Below are 18,712 nucleotides of genomic sequence, written 5' to 3'. Positions count from 1 at the left end.
GAGCTGGTAAATCTTTACAGAAGTAGATTGCTCATTCTTCCTTCCATGGAGTGGCTGGTGAGTTTGAACCACCAACCCTCTGATTAGCAGTCAAATGCCTTAGGCACTACACCACCAGAGCGCCTCATCATAGGTGGGAATAATTGGTAGGTAATGATAAAATTAGGACCTCTAGTAGTGCAGTGATTAAACCATTTGGCTGCTAATGAAAAGGTTGGTGGTTTGAACCCACCAGCTACTTCACAAGAGGAAGATGAGGCAGTCTGTTTCCATAGAGATTTACAGCCTTGGAAACCCAGTGGGACAGTTCTACTCTGTCCTATAGGCTTGCTATGAGTTGGAGTTAATTCGATGGCAGTGGGTCTGGTTTGGTTTTAATGATGAAATTAGGTCCGTGGGTGGCACAGATGGTTTGCCCTCGACTGCTCACTTAAAGATTGATGGTTCAGATCTGCCCAGCGGTGCCATGTCAGAAAGGCCTGGCAATCTTCTGTGAAGATTACAGCCAGGAAATCCCCGTGGAGCAGTTCTGAAACACTTGGGGTGCCATGAGGTGGGACTGACTTGGCAGCAACACGTTTGTTTGTTTTAATAATGCAATTGTTCTTAGGATCATAAAAGAGCAAAATATTTCAAGATACAGGAAAAATAAGATTATTAAGATCCATATTACATCTTAGACCTGTAAAAAGATCCAGTGGACTCATGGTAATTATAAGATAGAATGAGTGTTTGAAAGACCTCTAAGAAAGAATGAAAGTCATGAAATGAATTTCTTACAAATAGTTTTAAGAGCTCAAAAGAGAAACTCAGAAACTGGCAGAGGAACCAGTGGCCCTGATGGTAATGCCAGGGATCTATCACAGTTCTAGTGTATCACCTGAAGGACATAATCTGAAAGGCTGACAGAGCTGGTCATGTGATGATGTTCACTGCAGTGCTATTTTTATTAAAATAGGAAAAAAAACCCTAAGTGTATAACACTGATAGAATAATAGATCATCGCACATCATTATACCAAAATTGTAACAGTCTAAAGTTACATTTTCAGAAAGTCTAATGATAGAGGAATATAGTCACGATAACCAACCAGTTGCCCTTGAGTAGATGGCAACCACGTGTGTGTCAGTAGAAAACCTGTGTTTCATTGGATTTTTTTTTTTTTTAAATTTTATTTTATTTAGATTTGGGTGAAGATTTACAGAGCAAAATCACTCTCTATACAGCAGTTCACATATACTTTGTCTCATGTCACTGACCACAATTTACCATAATGCAACAGCTCCCCTCCAATTTCCTCCCCAAGGTACCACTTCCCAGTGTCCATCCCTCCATACTCTCCTGCCCCCTTCATTGGATTTTTAATGGCTGGTTTTTCAGAAACAGATTGTCAGGCCTTTCTTCTAAGGTGCTTCTGGGGAGACTGGAACCGCCAAACTTTTGGTTAGCAGCCAAGCACATTAACCTTTCAAACTACCCAGAAACTCCATACACTCACTACCGGCAAGTCGGATCCGACTCACAGCAACCCACCCTGGGTTTCCGAGGTGGTATTTCTACGGAAGTAGATTGCCCAACCTTCCTTCCAAGGAGTGGCTGGTGGGTTTGAACTGCCACCCTTCTGGTTAGCAGTCAAATGCCTAAGGCACTATGCTACCAGGGCTCCCATAGTCATGATAAAACTCACTGCCTTCTATTTGATTCGACTCATAGCAATCCCTCCTTGGGTTTTCTAGATGGTGTCTCTACAGAAGGAGATTACCCAGTCTTCCTTCTGAGGACTGGCTGGTGGGTTTGAACATGATACAAAACTATGTACACAGTGTGAGGTCACCTGTGCAAAATCTATACATGAAAAAGACTGATTACCAAATACGTGAAATGTTAATAGTTGTTTTTTGGGGGTGTTGAAATGATGTATGATATTTAAATTTTGTTATTTGTGCTTTTTATCTTCTAAAATCTGTAATTATCATATATTTTTTTTTGAAACAAAGCAGATCTTTTTGTGATGTTGAAGCAAATCATTCTATTTTTGTAATGGCTTCATTGAAGTATAATTATATACCACACAGTTCACGCATTTGAAGTGCTCTATTCAGTGGTTTTCATTATCTTCACAGAGTTGTGCAGCTATTACCACAATCAAGTTGAGAACATTTTCATCACCCTAAAAGAAGAGAAAAGTCCCATAATCCATTAGCCATTACTCCCCAGTTACCTCCAGAGCCTCCTGCCCCAGGCCATCACCAGTCTCCTTTCTGTCTCTGGTTTGCCTGTCCTGGACAGTCCATATAAATGGAATCCTGTAGGATGTGGTCCTTTGTCACTGGCTTCTTTCACTTAGTATAATCTTTTCAAGGTGAAGCAAAGTCAGTGCTTGAACAATTTCTCTCAGAAAGATCAGCACAAGGCTGGTCCCCATGAGGTGGAGGTTAAAGATGTCCCAAATGTCCAAACTACTGTGCCACTCCATCATTTCAGACATTAACTCCTCCTCCTCCCAGTAATCTCCCCCATCTTAGGGTTCCGTATTTCACTGTAATACCTCACAGAACTCACAGACACTGAAGGGATCGTCTCATGTAGTAGTGGTGGAGGCTGGCAGGCTGGTGAGTCCCAGGTCTGTGAGTGGGTCTGGAGGATTCTCCCAATTCTGGGGGTTTGATGAACCTCGATCAGCAGATCAGATGACGGCTGCTGTCCCAAATCCAGGGGTGAGGTGACGATGAGCCAAAACACAGAACTGGAGCAAGAACAAGGCGAACTTTTCCAAAAGATTCGCAGGCATATCCTCAAGGACGCTGAGGGTGGTGATTTGAATTCCACCCTCCAGCAAGGCAGGACTCAAGATACATTCCACCTGTGTTGCTTAGACAGCAATAACCCAAGTGGATGGCTTTAACAAACAGCAGCTCAAGGCAAATCCCACCACAGAGCCGATTGGCAGTCGTTATAGGCAACGACTACTACCAGCTGCCCAGCCAAGTTGATACCTGACCTTAACTACCACCACCCTAAACAGGCATGGATAATGGGATTTGAATGGAGGACAGTGGCTAGAAGGCCACATCAAGCAATTCACCTCAGTCAGTTGATGGTTTAGCTTACTCATTTTATTTAAAAATCATGCTACCCTTCATTTATTGTATGGTGTAATGCATTTTTTCTTTACTTCCAGATTTGGTTCCTTCGATAATGAGCAACTTGTTGAACCCAGATGCTATTTTCTCAAACAATGAAATGAGCCTGTCGGATATTGAAATCTATGGCTTTGATTATGATTACACGTTGGTGTTTTATTCAAAGCACCTCCACACGCTGATATTTAATGCTGCTCGGGACCTTCTCGTCAGTGAACACCGGGTAAGCCCACAGGGACATTTGGGCCTTCTTGCCCTGAGACATTTGAAGAATGAGCTGGCGGCTCCGTGCTCAGGACCTAGAAGTCATTTAGTCAGTTGTTGCTGATTGAATGAATAGGGTTTGTTCTGTTCCAGATAACTGTATCAGCAAGGTAGTTTTTTTTTTAAATCTTCAGCTGTCTCTTTGGTAAAAGACTGCCCTGTAGGCATTCATGGAGACTTGGCCACAGATGTTTGTGTTCTCCTCGCTTCCAGAGCAGGGACATCGTTCCTCCCAGGCCTGATGAAGTGGCAGCCTGGCGAGTGCCAGAGAAGGGATTCTGAAAATGATAGGCAGTATTTTACCCACAGCACTGATTTGAATTGCCTTTTTTTTAAAGAGTATTTTCAGTGTCTTAGAAAGCATAGTATTATTGATATCTTATAATCAGGAAAGAGAAAACTCAACACTTAGCTACCCATTTCAGGAATCAGGACAAGAAGCATCCTTGGAGGTCATGTGGACCAGTGAATCCCCCTTTGTTACTCTATCAGAGCATCCTTAACAAATGGGGCTTGAGTCTCCGTCTTGGACTGGAGTACACTGCCTTGGGGGACACTTCTGATTATTGAGCAGTTTATCCATGTGCTGGACAGTTTCCACCATGGATCTATTTTCTTCCCTCCTTTCCCCTTCCTTTCCTTCCACCTTCATTAGGACTAGGACACAGGTACTGCCCTTGGAGAACCATCAGTCTAATGCAGGAATCAGCCATGTGGGTGGATATGTCAGTAGAGATCTGAACAGAGAGCTGGTGGTACATACAGGGTGGTTGGAACAACTAACTGCCTGAGGGAATGGGGACGTGACAAAGAAGGTGATATTTCAGCCAAGACTTGAAGGAGTTTGCCAGCAAAGATGGACTTGGGGTGGGTGATATGGATGGGTGTGAGTAACCTAGAGACCCAAATCATGGAAACAGATCATTTTATACTTGATTATTTGAGTACCAGATAGATAGTGGGCTGGGTGTTATATAGACAAACTTCATTATGCCCTCCAAGACTTCTCTTCCCAGGCTGTTCAAACTTAGTTTTTTCAACCATTCTCATTTGTCCTATCTTCCATTCTTTTCATTATCCTGGTCACTCTCCTTTGTGTGTGCTTCAGTTTGTCCCTTCCAAACGTCATGCTGTGAACTGAAGATATTACTGTAAATGGGGTCTAACCAGTGTGGAATAGAGAATATTGAACGTATTGTCGATTGCTAGAAGAACAAACAAATCTGTCTTGGAAGAAGTACAGCTGGAATGCTCCTTAGAAGTGAGAATGGCCAGACTTTGTCTCTTTTTGTCATGTCAGACCAATCCCTGGAGAAAGATTTCATGCTTGGTAAAGTAGAAGGTCAGCAAAAATGGGAAGACCCTCAATGAGAGGGACTGACACAGTGGCTGCAGTCATGGGCTCAAGCACAGCAGGGATTGTGAGGATGATGCAGGACCGGGCAGGGTCTTGTCTGTACGTCGGGTCACTACGAGTTGGAGCTGACTCGACAGCACCTAACAACATCACCTCCCTGCTTCTGGAGGCCATGCTTTTAGTAATGTAGCCACAGCTTCTGTTGGTTTTCGATTGTAACTATTTGATCTAGTATATTTTCTGATCCCATCAGCTTTTTTTAATAAATGAGTTTAATAAACAGTCCATTTTGTCCTCTTCCAAAATGCAGAAATGACATTTGGTGAAAAATAACCTTCCCTTTGCCGTTAATCCAGAAGCCAGCTTATGGCACTTTACCAGAGGTGAAACCATCTAGCCATTTGCCATTCAGCTGCCTTTCTCCATTTGTTCCAGACACACTTTTCTCTTCCATTAAATCTCTGGTCCTTTCCCTTAGCTGCAAGGAGAATGAAGACTAAGAACTAAATGATTATGCCTTTGCTCTCCTTTCTGTGCCATCTCTTCTCCCCCCGCTGAGAGATCAAAGCTCAACAGTATTGAATTGGTGTTGGCATTCTCGTCCAAGGTCTTCTGACCTCATTTTCTGTGACTTTGGTATCATCTATAAAATGAAGGCCATTATGTAACTGCATCGTTTATTGATTGTTAGCTAGATGCTGAAAGCACGGGCTCTAGAGATTCAATATGGGCTTTTAGCATTTATTTCCTATGTAATCTTAAATAACTCACCAAATTTCTCAGGGCCTCAGTTTCTTCCGCTTTAAAATAGACATAGTAAAAGTGCTTTCCTCACTGAGTTATTGTGATCATTAAATGAGTTAATATATTTAAAGTGCCTGGCACATAGAACCAAACTACACCTACTGCCATTGAGTTGATTCCAACTCATAGTGACCATATAACAAAAAAACAAACAAACCACACCCACTGCCTTTGAGTTGATTCCCTCTCATAGTGACCCCCATTGGGTTTCTGAGGTGGTAAATCTTTACAGAAGTAGATTTGCCAGGCTTCCTTCTGCGGAGTGGCTGGTGGGTTCGAACTGCCAACCTTCAGGTTAGTAGTCAGATGCTTAGGCACTATGCCACCAGAGCTCCTTATAGTGACTCTATAGGACAGGGTAAAACTGCCCCATCGGGTTTCCAAGGCTATAAATATTTATGGAAGCAGACTGCCCATCTTTCTTCCTCAGAGTAGGTGGTGGATTTGAACCACTGACCTTTTGGTTAGTAGCCCAATGGTATAACCGCAGTGCCACCAGAGCTCCTTGGAACATAGAAAGCACTCAGTAAATGTTAGCTGTTGCGATTATTTTCAATCTTTATGTCAGCCCTGCAAATGGATGTCTGTGTTTTACAGTTAAGGAAACTTGAGGCTTAGAGAGTTAAGCCACTAGTTGAAGGCCACAGGCCAGCAGGAAACAGAACCAGGATTTAAACTCAGATCTTTGTTTCTAAGCACACGTCATCTCTCCTCTAGTCCATGCACATTGAAGGGCTGGTCACACCTTCCCTTGCTACTCAATGTTTAGATGAAAATAAAATATTCATGAAAATTAAAAATTTTTGAAATTTGGGGGGTGAAAGAAGATGAAATAGATGGAAAGAATAAGAGGTATAATCAGGATTAGAAAAACATCTAGATTTAAGATCATTGAAATCTCATTCCCATTATGTGTGTTACTTTGATAAAAGAAATGTTAGAACGCTAATTATGTCAGGCATATTAATAGAGTCAATTGTGCTTATGTAGATTTTTCCTTGCTTCAATTAAACAAAAATAATTCTTCCAGGATGCACTGGGTTGGGTGCCATTTTCCTGCCAAGACGAAATGTACTTTATGTACTTGTTGTGATGGAAGGACATCTGCTTTTCAGGCAGTAGATTTGCAGTTTTCTGCCTTTCTAAAAAGTAATGTAAATGTTCCAGCTTCTTCATAATTACCTTTTTTCTTTTAAACAAGAACAGTTTTTTTCAAAAATGGAAATAATATAGGCTGATAACTGTCTCCATATTTTTATACTGCCAAGGAGTAGAAGGGAATGTTAGAAGAGTTTTTGATTTCACCCCCCAACCACAAACTTGAGTCAGAGGCCTTGTTAATTGGCACTGGCATTCAGTCCATGCTCAAATGCAAAGCCTAACATCTACCTTGAAGCCTGTCATTCTCCTGTGTACCACGTCCCATCTTCCAGCAGGTAATGTGGGCTCACCCTCTTTTTTCAAATGAGCTTCTTGTTTCAGATTTACGGAAAAGTTGCAAAGGTGGTACAGAGAGTTTTGTATTCACTGGTACACAGTTTCCCCCAATGTAGGCATCTTCTTTTGACTGTGGAACACTTATCACAACAAATGGACCAATATTAATACATTATTAAAAAACAAAACAAAACAACCAAACTCACTGCTGTTGAGTTGATTTGACTCATAGTGATCCATCCTTGGGTTTCTGAGGCAGTACCTCTATAGAAATAGATTGCCCAATTCCTTCTAAGGAATGGCTGGTGGGTTTGAACTGCCAGCCTTCTCATTAGCAGTCAAATGCCTTGGACTAAGTAAAGATTTTAATAAAAATCCCAAACAAAAGGCTTATCTTTTAGGGACACCAGTAATTCATGATACCACCCATTGAGTGAGTCAGGCTGGAAAGTTTCTAAACCATGATGAATTCAGAAAAGCTAGCAATGAGGTCACTGGAGAGATGTGTAATTGACTGATAGAAGCAGCTCTGGTGTCCTGGGATGGATGTTACTTTTAATGGTTAATCCCAGAGATGCTACGTGTGCATGTGTGTGGTAGAAGGCAAGAACCTCTATGGAAGTAGGCCCAAAGACATGTGACGTGGGTGGTTGATAGGGAATCCCACAACTGATGGGCAGGAGAGAAACATAGAAATCAGCCCCACCCAACCTTTTCTTTGTGTGGATGAGGGAAGAGACCGGGAGGTTGAGTAACTCATCTGCAGTCGTACAGGGAAGTAGCAGAGGCTAGTAGACAAACCCACTGCCATCAAGTTGATTCCGACTCATAGCGACTGTATGGGACAGAGTAGAACTGTCCCATAGGGTTTCCAAGGCTGTAGATCTTCATGGAAGCAGTGGCTCTGGTGGGTTTCAACCTCCCACCTTTTGGTTAAGCAGCCCAGTGCTTTAACCACTGCATCACCAGAGCTCCTTAGGGACTAGTGGAGGGGGTCTAATTCCCCATCCAGTGAAGCAGCTCAGCATTATTGAGTGGCTGCTGTGTGCCTGGGACTGCCCTGACTTCCTACGTGCCTTTTCTGACTCAGTCCTCCCCGCCTCCACATGGGGTGGATATCTTGCCATCCCTGCTTTGTCGATGAGAATACTGAGGCTCAGAAAGACAGAGGACAATGCTCAGGGTCACACAGCACTTAATGGGACCAGGATTTGCTGCCTGGTCTGGCGGTCCTGGAACCCATACTCTTCTTCAGAACATTGTCCCGTTGGGACTCTTTCATCTGCTTTCTCAAGGTCAGAAGGACTTTGGACCATTTGAAAAACATGGTGTATTTCTCAGGAGTGTCTTCCTAAGAATAATGCAGAGGGAAGGAGAAGGAGAGGGAACACGTGTGTGTGTGTGTGTGTGTGTGTGTGTGTGTATAACCAGGTCTCACTGTGTCCTGCTGGGAGCTCAGGTAAGCCTCATTCAAAGAAAGAGCTGCCGGACTTTTTAACAGGACGTGTATAAAGAGTACATAACTCTGTTCATGCACCTTCTCTTAGCTAAAACCACCCTTAACCCTGAATCCTTCCAGCAGACTTATCAAGTCCCTCCAAGGTGGCAGGTGCTGCTGTGGCAGGGAGGCAGTGAACATCAATTACGGTGTCTCGGAGTTGGTTCAGAGTTGATTATAGTGGTTGGAGGTAGGCTTGGGCATGCCATGGACCTGTGTTCAAATACTGCTCGACCACTCTCCAGCTGTGATACTGAGCAAGTTCCTTGACCCTAATCTTCAGACTGTTCAATAGGAGAACAGAGTGAAGCACTGCCTGCTTCTGCGCCATCCTCACAGTCATGGCTATTTGAGCCCGCCGCTGAACCGCTGTGTGGTCCATCTCCTTGAGTCTTCCTCCTCCTTACACTGACCCTCTGCCAAGCATACTGTCCTTCTCCAGGGACTGTCCCTCCTGGTAACATGACCAAAGTAGGTGAGACGACGTCTCGCCATCCTCGCTTCTAACGAACATTCTGGCTGTACTTCGTCCAGGACAGGTTTGTTTGATCTGGCAATCCGTGGTACATTCAGTATTTTTCACCAACCCCATAATTCAAATGCATCAATGAGTGCTTCTGCGTTCTTCTTATTTTTTTGTCCAGCTTTCATGTGTCTATGAGGTGATTGAAGAGACCATGGCTTGGGTCAGGCACACCTTAGTTCTCAAAGTGACATCTTACTTTTTTTAATACTTTAAAACAGTCCTTTGCAGCAGATTTGCCCAATGCATTACGTGGTTTGATTTCTTGACGGCTGCTTCCATGGGCATTGATTGTGGATCCAAGCAAAATGAGATCCTTGGCAACTTCAGTCTTTTCATGCTGGGGTGGTGGTTGTCGTTGTTATGTGCCATCAAGTCAGACCTGACTCATAGCGACCCCTCTTGGGTCTCCAAGAAAGTATCACTATGGAAGTAGATTGCCCCATCTTCCTTCCGAGGAGTGGCTGGTGGGTTTGAACCGCCAGCCTTCTGGTTAGCAGTTGCTGCAAGTGTCTGGTACAGTGTGTGGTATGTAATGAGACCTCTCCTTTCCCAACCTTTATTCATCACTCTTGACTTGAAAGGGAGGTTCCAGAATGCTAACGTTCTGTGGCTTCCTTTTAGTGACAGAACTGTGTTACCGTATGTTGGGTTCTGTGTGTCAGGTATGTAACATAGTAAGAATGAAGAACTGTGCACAGCGTTCGGAATTCTTGGAAGCGCCTGTGGGTGGGAAGGTCAGCTTCGTGATTTTCTGCACTGGTGGCACGTTTTGGGTAAATGAGCCCACATGTGATAGTGGAGTCAGGGCTGCTTGCAGCCTGGCTTGAAAACTTGCCTGCATGCGTGTGGTAGAGCCTGGTGTTACCAGGAAGTGTCCTCACACACTTGTAACCTTGGCCATGAAGGAATAGCAGTACAGCCAGGGAAAGTGGTTTCCTTGAGTTTTAGTAATTGTCTAGGTATTTACTTAAATAATGTACATCATGAGTGCAAAGTATGTCACATAGTGCTGCCTGTCCAGACAAAGGGATAGATCCTTGTCCTGCGGGGCAGTGCTCAGAGGGCAGAGGGAGGAGTGGGCAACACAACGACCATGGCCTGACTCTCGGCCCCTCTGTACACCTGCTGTGCACCTGTGTGGCCAAGGCCAGTGGGTTTCCTTGGGCGCCTCTGAGGCCCCACTGTGCAATGGGCAGGGAGGCTTGTTATGTGGTATTAGCTGACGTGGTGCCTAGCACATGGATGATCTATCTGTGGGGTGGCTGGTTGTGTTGGATTGGGTTCGCTAGAGAAACACAAAAACCAGCAAAGTATATATATATATATATATATATATATATATATTTATAGAGAGAGAAAGAGAGAGAGAGAGAAATTTATCTTAGATAAATGGCTCACAAGCGTGTAGAAGCCGACAAGTTCAAACTGAAAAGTTCGTCTCTGAAGGGGGATGGGGCCCAGGGCTGTCTGGCTTTCGCGCACACGGCAGAGGAGTTCAAGTCACAAAGTTCGTCTCTGGAGAGAGATGGGGCCCGGAGTCGTCTGGTTCCCGTAAGCACAGTAAAGCCGAGAGAATCAAGCTGACACTCAGTGCGCTGGTCACTGTTCCCAACAAAGAAAGAATCCGAAGACCTCCAGGGCGAGCAGCGAGCTGTTCGCTCCAGGAAGTATATAGTCCGGAATGCCGTTCTTCCAGTTTGTCCCTGGGATAGTATTGCAGGTAGGCCACACCCCTGGGGAAACTCCCCCTAGACCGACTGGCCGCTTAGAACGCAGTCATGTGATCCATCATGGGAACCACCACTCACAACTGGAGTCCAGCCAAGTTGACACATCTTCAACTATCACACTGGTGTTCTCATTCCAAGATTTGGAGAGGAAAGGGAAGGAAGGACTTGGATGTTTGACTAAGTACATGAGGAGGGGTTGAGATTTTTATATCGTGTGAGGAATGGTTTAATAACGGGGGGAAATCAGGGAGGCTAGGCTGCTTCCAGCTTTGGGAGGAGCCCTGATGGTGTAGTGCATTTGACTGTTAACCAGAAGGCTGGCGATTCAAACCCACCAGCCGTTCCTCAGAAGGAAGACTGGGCAATCTACTTCTGTAGTGATACTGCCTCGGAAACCCAAGGAGGGGTTGCTAGGAATGGGATCTGACTTGACGGCGGTGAGGTTAGTTTTTGTTTTTGGTTTAGGCTGCCTCCAGAAGTCATGTGCATTCTGAGACAGAACATTGGAGTAGGTACTGGAAGCCGTGGGCTGAGAAGAGCCTCCCTGGGCTGGGTGGAGTCAGTTGGCCAGCAGAGAAGAGCTATGAGATTGCTGAGGAGGGCCCTTTCTGAAGTTTTCACTGAAGGTCTCTTCATGAGCCCTGGTAGTGGAATCCACTACATCGAGGTGCTCAAGTATGACCTGAGTGGACAGTTGGCATCATGTTTAGGGAAAGTTGCACTTCTAGTAGCAGAGAGGGTACCTTCTCTTCCTGCCCTTTCTCATCAGGCAGCCTTAAAATCAAGAGGTGGAAGCAATGCATTGGAGGCAGAAGCAGATGTGTTTCTGGGGTTGTAGGGGTCTGGGAGACCAGGGGGACGGGGTTGGGATGGAGGTCGGAGGTGGGGATGAGGCCTGACCTGCGCTTGGGCATATAAGCCTGAGCAGGAGACACGAAGGAGCTCTGGCAAGAAGGAGGGTCCTGATGGAAGTGGGGGGAGTGGCTGGCAGAGGGAAGGAGAGCTTTGCTGCCCCCTGCGGCCTAACCTAGTGGGGGCACAGGGACTGTCCAGGGAAGCTGTGGTCTGTTCCTTCAAGCCTTTCTTCCCACCAGCGTGTGTCAGCTGCCTTACTCTTTGTCCAGGGATCAAATCTGGACACTATCTTGATGTTAGGACATTATTAGCTAAAGTGCTTTTCTTTTTCTTTCTTAGTATCCTGCGGAAATCAGGAAATATGAGTATGACCCAAATTTTGCCATTCGTGGACTTCATTACGATGTGCAGCGGGTAGGTTGAGTTCTCGTGTTCTTTACAGTTTAACTGTGTTTGAGAGTAAATGTACTCTTCGTCCTTTTCCTTGCTGGATGTGTAAATCGATTTTAAACTCTCTCCTGAGAGACTGCAGAACTGAATTATTCCAGCATCTTTGGATAAAGTCTTTTTGAGGAGACTGTATCAGGAAAGCCTGAATGCACTTAGCTATTGGGGAGGTGCACCTTCTTCCCAGCAGTCATTTTTGGTGTTTAGAGGGGGAGCCAGATGTCGTATCTTCTTTTTTTTTTTGGCAGAAGGGCCATTTCCTGGATGAGTTGTACATTGTTTAATTTTTTTATTTTTTAATTGTGATTTGGGTGAAAGTTTACAGAGCAACTTCATTTCCATACAACACTTCAAATTTTGTTTCATGACATTGACTGCAATCCCCCTAATGTAATAATTCTCTTCCCACTTCCTTGGTGGTTACCTTTTCGCAGTGTCCTTCTTTCCTCTGTATAGTGCTTTAATTAACAAACAAACAAACCTTTCAATAACATCCGGTGTACTTCCTTGTTAGAGCAACCTGATGTTGATAGGACTTAAAATGATACCTGGAGTTCTTCTCATTAAATGTACAAGTTGTCGTGCCTTGGTTATGTGGGCATGCTTTTGTTTTTTACAGGCAGTCTTGATGAAGATTGATGCTTTTCATTACATCCAGCTGGGAACTGTGTACAGGTAAGAAGAGTCAGAGGACATAAATGGAATTTACTCAAAGTAACCAGGTGCCGTTGGGTTTTGGGGTCCGCTGGCTCACTTAATGAGGAGGAGGGCTATGGTGTGTGTATCTGTCATTCACTCACTCACTCACTTATTCAGGAACATATATTGAGGCCTCTTGCCAAGCTGGCTGCCAGGGGCTTAGATTACAAGGATGGGGCTGACATGATCCCTGCCTCCAAGGATCTTAGAGTGTAGGTGGGAAGCTGCACAAGTCAACCAGTGACTGCAGTCCAGAGTGACAAAGGTGATGGTGGAAGGTGCTCAGACCAGGAGGGAGCACTCAGGAAGGCACCTTACCCGACCTGAGCGAGACAGGCTTTCCGGAGGCCATGGCTGGTGAGCTGAGCGAGGGTTCTGGGGAGGAGGTTTGAGTGGAGGGTGTGTCTGTCGGCATGAGGGTGCTTGTCTTGTTTTTAGCATATAATTGGGTGGTTTGGATGCGAAGGTTTTTTCCTTTCTATTTGTTATAATCAGTAGAAATAATTATCTCAATCATAAGTCTTTGGGACTTTTACAATAAAGGGTTTTGCCTTCTCAAATTTTCAAGTTTGAGAAGGCATTCAGGAGTGTGGTTTATATTTAGGTTATTACCTTGTACCGTTAAAAAAAAAAAAAAAAAAGCGTCTGTATCTTAGCTTAGATTCTTCTTTCACAGACTCTGTTAAGATAGATTTATATCAAAGTAGAATATACAGCCAGTTACAGTCAAATAGCACTGGAAGCATTATTGTGAATGGCACTCCTCCGTCCTCTTCGTCCAACGGCCCAGTCTCAGTCCTGACCCTTCAGACTCTGTTATACGTTACTTTCTGGAATTTTTATTCTTATTTCTAAATAATACGCTCACAGTGTGTTTGCTGGTTTATTAATTCAGGACATTGTTCGTGCTGTGAGAGTGGGAGATCAAGCCGCCTTGCACAGGCTTCCCTTGTCCAGCCTCATTAAGATGGCCGTGTTTGATTTTGTCATTAGTCATTGTGCATAAGACTATGGCTCTGTAGGTCTCGTTCACTTTTAAGCCAGCTAGCACACTGGGCTTGTTTTCATTCTCACACAGTGTTTGGTTTTCCTTAGGGTTAATGATAACCTCATTTTTATTTGCTTAGCTTTTCTATGTTGTTGCCATTGAGTTGGCTCTGACCATAGTGACCCTACGTACAACAGAAGAAAATGTTGCCCAGTCCAGCTCTGTCTTCACAAATCTTTGCTGCATTTGAGCTCATAGTTGCAGCCACCGTGTCCAGCCATCGTGTTGAGGGTTATGCTCTTTTTTGACGACCAACTTCCTTATCAAACAGATGTCCTTTTCTAGTTATTGGACTTCCTGATGATGTGCAAAGTAAGTCAACGTCTGGCCATCCTTATCTCTAAGGAGCATACTGGCTGTACTTCCTTCAAGACTAGTTTGTTTGTTGTCTTGACAGTCCACGGTATACTCATCATTCTTTGCCAATGCCACAGTTTGAATGCATCAGTTCTGTCTTTTTCATTGTCTAGCTTTTGCATGCACATGTTGTTGTTGTTGTTAGGTACCATCAAGTCGGCTCCAACTCAAAGCAACCCTGTGTAAAACAGAACAAAACACTGCCCTGTCCTGCACTATCCTCACAGTCCTTCTATACCTCAGCCCATTGTTGCAGCCAGTGTGCCAATCCATCTCATTGAGGGCCTTCCTGTTTTCACTGACCCTCCACTTTACTAAGCATGATATCCTTCTCCAGGGAATGGTCCCTTCTGAGAACATGACCAGAGTCGGTGAGACGAAGTCTGGTCATTCTTGCTTCCAAGAAGCATTCCATCTGCACTTCTTCCAGGACAGATTTGTTAGTTCTTCTGGCAGTCCATGGTACCTTCAGTATTCTTCGCCAACACCACAACTCAAAAGCATCAACTCTTCTTCAGTCTTCCTTATTCATTGTCAAGCTTTCACATGCATGTGAGGAGATTAAAAATACTATGGCTTGTGTCAGGCGCACCATAGTTACCAAAGTAACAATCTCTTTGCTTCTTAAGATTTTAAAGGGTATTTGGCAGAAGATTTTCCCAGTGCAATTCATCTAATTTCTTGATGCTGCTTTCATGGGCATTGATTGTTGATCCAAGTGGAATGAAATTCTTGGCAACTTCATTTTCGTCACCATTTATCATGAACAATTTTCTAGAGAGCCTTGGTCATGAAATGGTTAAAGTGCTCAGCTACTAAGAGAGGTCAGCAGTTTGAACCCACTAGCCACTCTGTGAGAGAAAAGACCTGGTGCTCGCATAAAGATTTCAGCCTGGGAAACCTTATGGGGCAGTGCCATTCTGTATTGTAGGGTCGCTGTGAGTTGTAATCAACTTGACAGCACACCATCACCACAACTGTATGCAACACTCCTTAATTTTTTCTGAATGCTTCATGCATATATTTATTTTCCAACAGTTCAAATGTTTTAGCCTCTTAGGTTTTCAGTCAACATTTTCAGAAGTCTTAGCCTCTTTTTCTTCTGTGCACAATTCCATTACTTACTGGGTTGGCTAAGATTCTTGGTTGCGAATGATTGCAAGCCAACTCAAACTGACTTAATAAAAAAGCTAATATTGGCTTACTAATCGTATAGCCCAGAGACAGCACTAGTTGCAGGTGTGGTTGACTCCAGGGGCCAAATTGATATTGTCAGAAGTCTTTCTACCTCTTGGCTCTCTACCCCTCTTGGTTGGTTCACTTTCAAGTAGCCCCCACCTTGTAGTGACCCCAGGCTGACATCTGTCCAGCTCTAAGTTAAGAGGAGAAGGGGGGCCTCTACTCCCAGTAGTTTAAACCAGTGCCTCAGGGCCACATCTCACTGGAATTGGATTGCATGTTTGGTCCAGAATCAGTCAGAAGAGGGGGGCAGATGCTGGACAGGAGAAAACAACAAATGTGTTAGTTTCATCTGAGTTCTTTCTCACTGCTTGGCTTTTGCTCCTGCTGGCTTTCTGGGTGCACTTTTCCTTCCTCTCTGCCTCTTGGAGTCCCGCCCGTCCTTACCAGCTGACCTGTGCTGAGGCTTCTTCTCCTCATCTCACCCTCTCTCTCCTTTGGTCCCATGACATGCTAGACTCCTTACATGCGGATTGTCCATCCACTGTGGTAAGGTGCACAGGACAGGGTGAGGCAGAGGAGCTAGCCAAGGTGTTTAAAGAGAACCAGTGTTCAGGTTTAGGTCCTAGGGCATTCACTGTGGTGTCAGTGCTGAGAGTAGGTGGCTGAGTTGAGGAGCTGGTGGGAGCAGAGGCACAGGTGGGCTTTGGAGTCACAACTGGAGTATGAACCCTGAGGGGTGGACTGCTCACAAGCACATGGCCTTGAGCGAGTTCTTGACTCTTTAAGACTTGATTTCTTCCTCTGTAAAATGGGGGTGAAGCCAAGGTCCCCTTAGAGGCAGCTTGTTGTGGAGACTCACATGTGCTTGGAGCAGTGCCCAAGTCCTCTTGGCCATGTGCCCACATCCATTCTCTCCCTATCCCCACAGAAGAGGTGATGAATTGGGGAAGGGCTGGGAAGGAAGCCCCAGGCTCGGCTGGCTGGAGTCTGGGACTGTCTCCTGGCTCCAGTTCCTGCACCAGGCTGGGTCTCATGTTGTGGGCTGAGAGAGGGCAGCTGGGCAGAGGGGGTGGGGCACTTCTCTCCCACAGTTGCATTTCTGTGGCCATGCTTCACATTCTTAAGAGGAGCTTGTGAAAAGCTAGGATTGTTCCCATCAGAGTCACACCAGAAACCAAACCCATTGCTGTTGGGTCAATTCCACATCATGGAGACCCATGTGTTACAGAGTAGAACTGCTCCGGGGGTTTTGTGGCTGTGGTCTTTACAGACGCAGATCACAGGTCTTTTCTTCCATGGCGCTGCTAGGTGGGTACGAACCACCAGCTTTGAGGTTAGTAGATGAGCTCAGACTGCTTTGGGCATTCACACTAGCAGCTTACACAAAATTTGCCCGTGTCAGTTACTGCTGTGTATACATTAACTCATTTGAGCCTCTCATGGAGGTGGTACTATTACTATTTTTCATTTTAAAAATGAAGATTGGGACACAAAGAGGTCAAGTTACTGGTCCAGGTGAGACCTCTACTAAGTAAGGGACCTGGGATTTGAACCCTGGGCGTACTCTTTCAGATCTCTGCTCTTAACTATCACACTTCTCTTAATGCATACCAAAGCCACATCCATTGCCACTGAGTTAATTCCGACTCATGGCAACCCCACGTTTCTAAGTAGAACTGAGTTTCATAGGGTTTTCTTGGCTGTAATCTTCACAGAAGCAGATTGCCAGGCCTTTCTTCTGTGGTGCTGCTGGGTGGGTTCAAAGTGCCAATTTTTAGGTTAGTAGATGAGTGCGAGCCGTTTATGCTGCCAGGGATACTTAATACACATACACACACACACACACACACACAATCAAACACATTACCATCAAGCCGATTCTGACTCGTAGTGACTGTAGATTACAGTACAACTGTGCGGTAGGGTTTCTAAGACTGTAAATCTTTATGGAAGCACACTGCCACGTCTCTCTGCCACGTTGCACTTGTTAGGTTTGAACTGCCAACCTTTCAGTTACGAGCAGCCAAGTGCACAGCCCCTTTGCTGCCAGGGCTGCCTTAATGCACACAGGCCTTTCATTTGCAGTGCTGGTGCAGACTGTATTCAGGTGCAGCCCAGCCGACTGCTGTCCCGGTTGGAGCAGTTCTGTGTGGATGTGGAGTGGCTTCTGGGGTGCTGCCTCCAGGGGAGGTCAGCTGGCTGCTGCAGCTGGCTCCTTTCACCATCCTCTTTTGAGCTCACATTTGGTTACCTGGATTTGAAGGATGCAGCTTTGTGGCCACATGCTTGAGTCTATCTTCTGGGCACCAGTGGCCCTTGAAGGCCTGAGTAGAGCCTGTGTGTGTTGGGGGGTGGGGGTGGAGAGATGGGGGGACTCACTCTCAATCAGTAGAACCCTCTTTGCCTTTTATACTTTCTGAACATTGGAGTCTTAGCAGTGTGTATGCCAGCCTGCTGTTCCTTTAGCAAGGGTTGCTCTCCAAGGTCACTGTCTAGGATGATCTGGTCTATACCAATGTCTTGTATAGACTCTGGAGCAAGGAGAAGGAAATCCTCTTGTTTTCAAAAGCCAGTAGTGGGACAAGGTAATCAAAATCAGAGGGAAAATATTAATGAATCTGCTCTAATCTTTTAAAAATAACATGGGGCATGAAAAGCAAGGAAAGAGGTAGAAATTATGTCTTCATTTAAAGTTACATATCTGAGCCTAAGTTGTATTTCATATGTATTGTGGATCCTTGGGAGGTGCCAATATGATTGACTCGCTCAGCTGTAAATGAACGGTTGGAGGTTGGCATCCACCCAGACGTGCCTCAGAAGGAAGGCTTGGTCATCTGCACCTGACACATCTGCCGTGGAGACCCTGGAGCACTGCTCTGCTCTGACACACATGGGGTCACCATGAGTAAAAGTCAGCTTGACAACAACTGGAACATGTATTTTAATATTGGCCAAGTGACCCTCAACGCTAAGCAACCTATCTGTAACTAAAATTCTTACTGAATTATCTATATGCCCCTTGCAGCACCACATAGTGTTTCCTGTACCAGCACTTGTTGTTGTTGTTGTTGTGTGCTGTCACAGTCCTCATAGGTGAGGTCTATTTTTCAAGTGCTTGTTCCTCTAGAGAAGGGGGAGAGGAAAGGATGTTCTCCTCAGAACACCTTAGAGTGAGTGATGCCAGGTGAGGACATATGAGGACATCATTGCTCAGGGGAAGCACCTGCTCATGTTGCTGGTGGCCAGACCCAAACCCAAACCCAAACCCACTACCATTGAGTCGATTCTGACTTATAGTGACCTATAGGACAGAGTAGAATGGTCGCATAAAGTTTCCAAGGCTGCAAATCTTTTTTTTTTTTTTT

At 45.0% G+C, this 18,712-nt stretch overlaps 1 protein-coding gene across 1 annotated transcript in view; it reads left to right on the top strand.

The window, feature by feature from the left end:
- The window catches only part of NT5DC3 (5'-nucleotidase domain containing 3), an 85,267-nt gene that overhangs the window by 39,335 nt on the left and 27,220 nt on the right, over window positions 1–18,712 (top strand). The window contains exons 2-4 of the mRNA XM_007952390.2: window positions 3,182–3,366; window positions 11,954–12,028; window positions 12,681–12,736. Of these exons, the coding sequence (XP_007950581.1) occupies window positions 3,182–3,366; window positions 11,954–12,028; window positions 12,681–12,736 (316 nt within the window). The remainder of the gene's footprint in view (window positions 1–3,181; window positions 3,367–11,953; window positions 12,029–12,680; window positions 12,737–18,712) is intronic.

The sequence above is a fragment of the Orycteropus afer genome, unplaced genomic scaffold (assembly GCF_000298275.1).
Source record: "Orycteropus afer afer isolate SDZICR_OR568_19922 unplaced genomic scaffold, OryAfe1.0 scaffold00334, whole genome shotgun sequence".
NCBI classification, from domain to species: domain Eukaryota; kingdom Metazoa; phylum Chordata; class Mammalia; order Tubulidentata; family Orycteropodidae; genus Orycteropus; species Orycteropus afer.
Note: the sequence above shows the minus strand (reverse complement) of the source record. Positions and strands in the feature narration are given on the sequence as shown.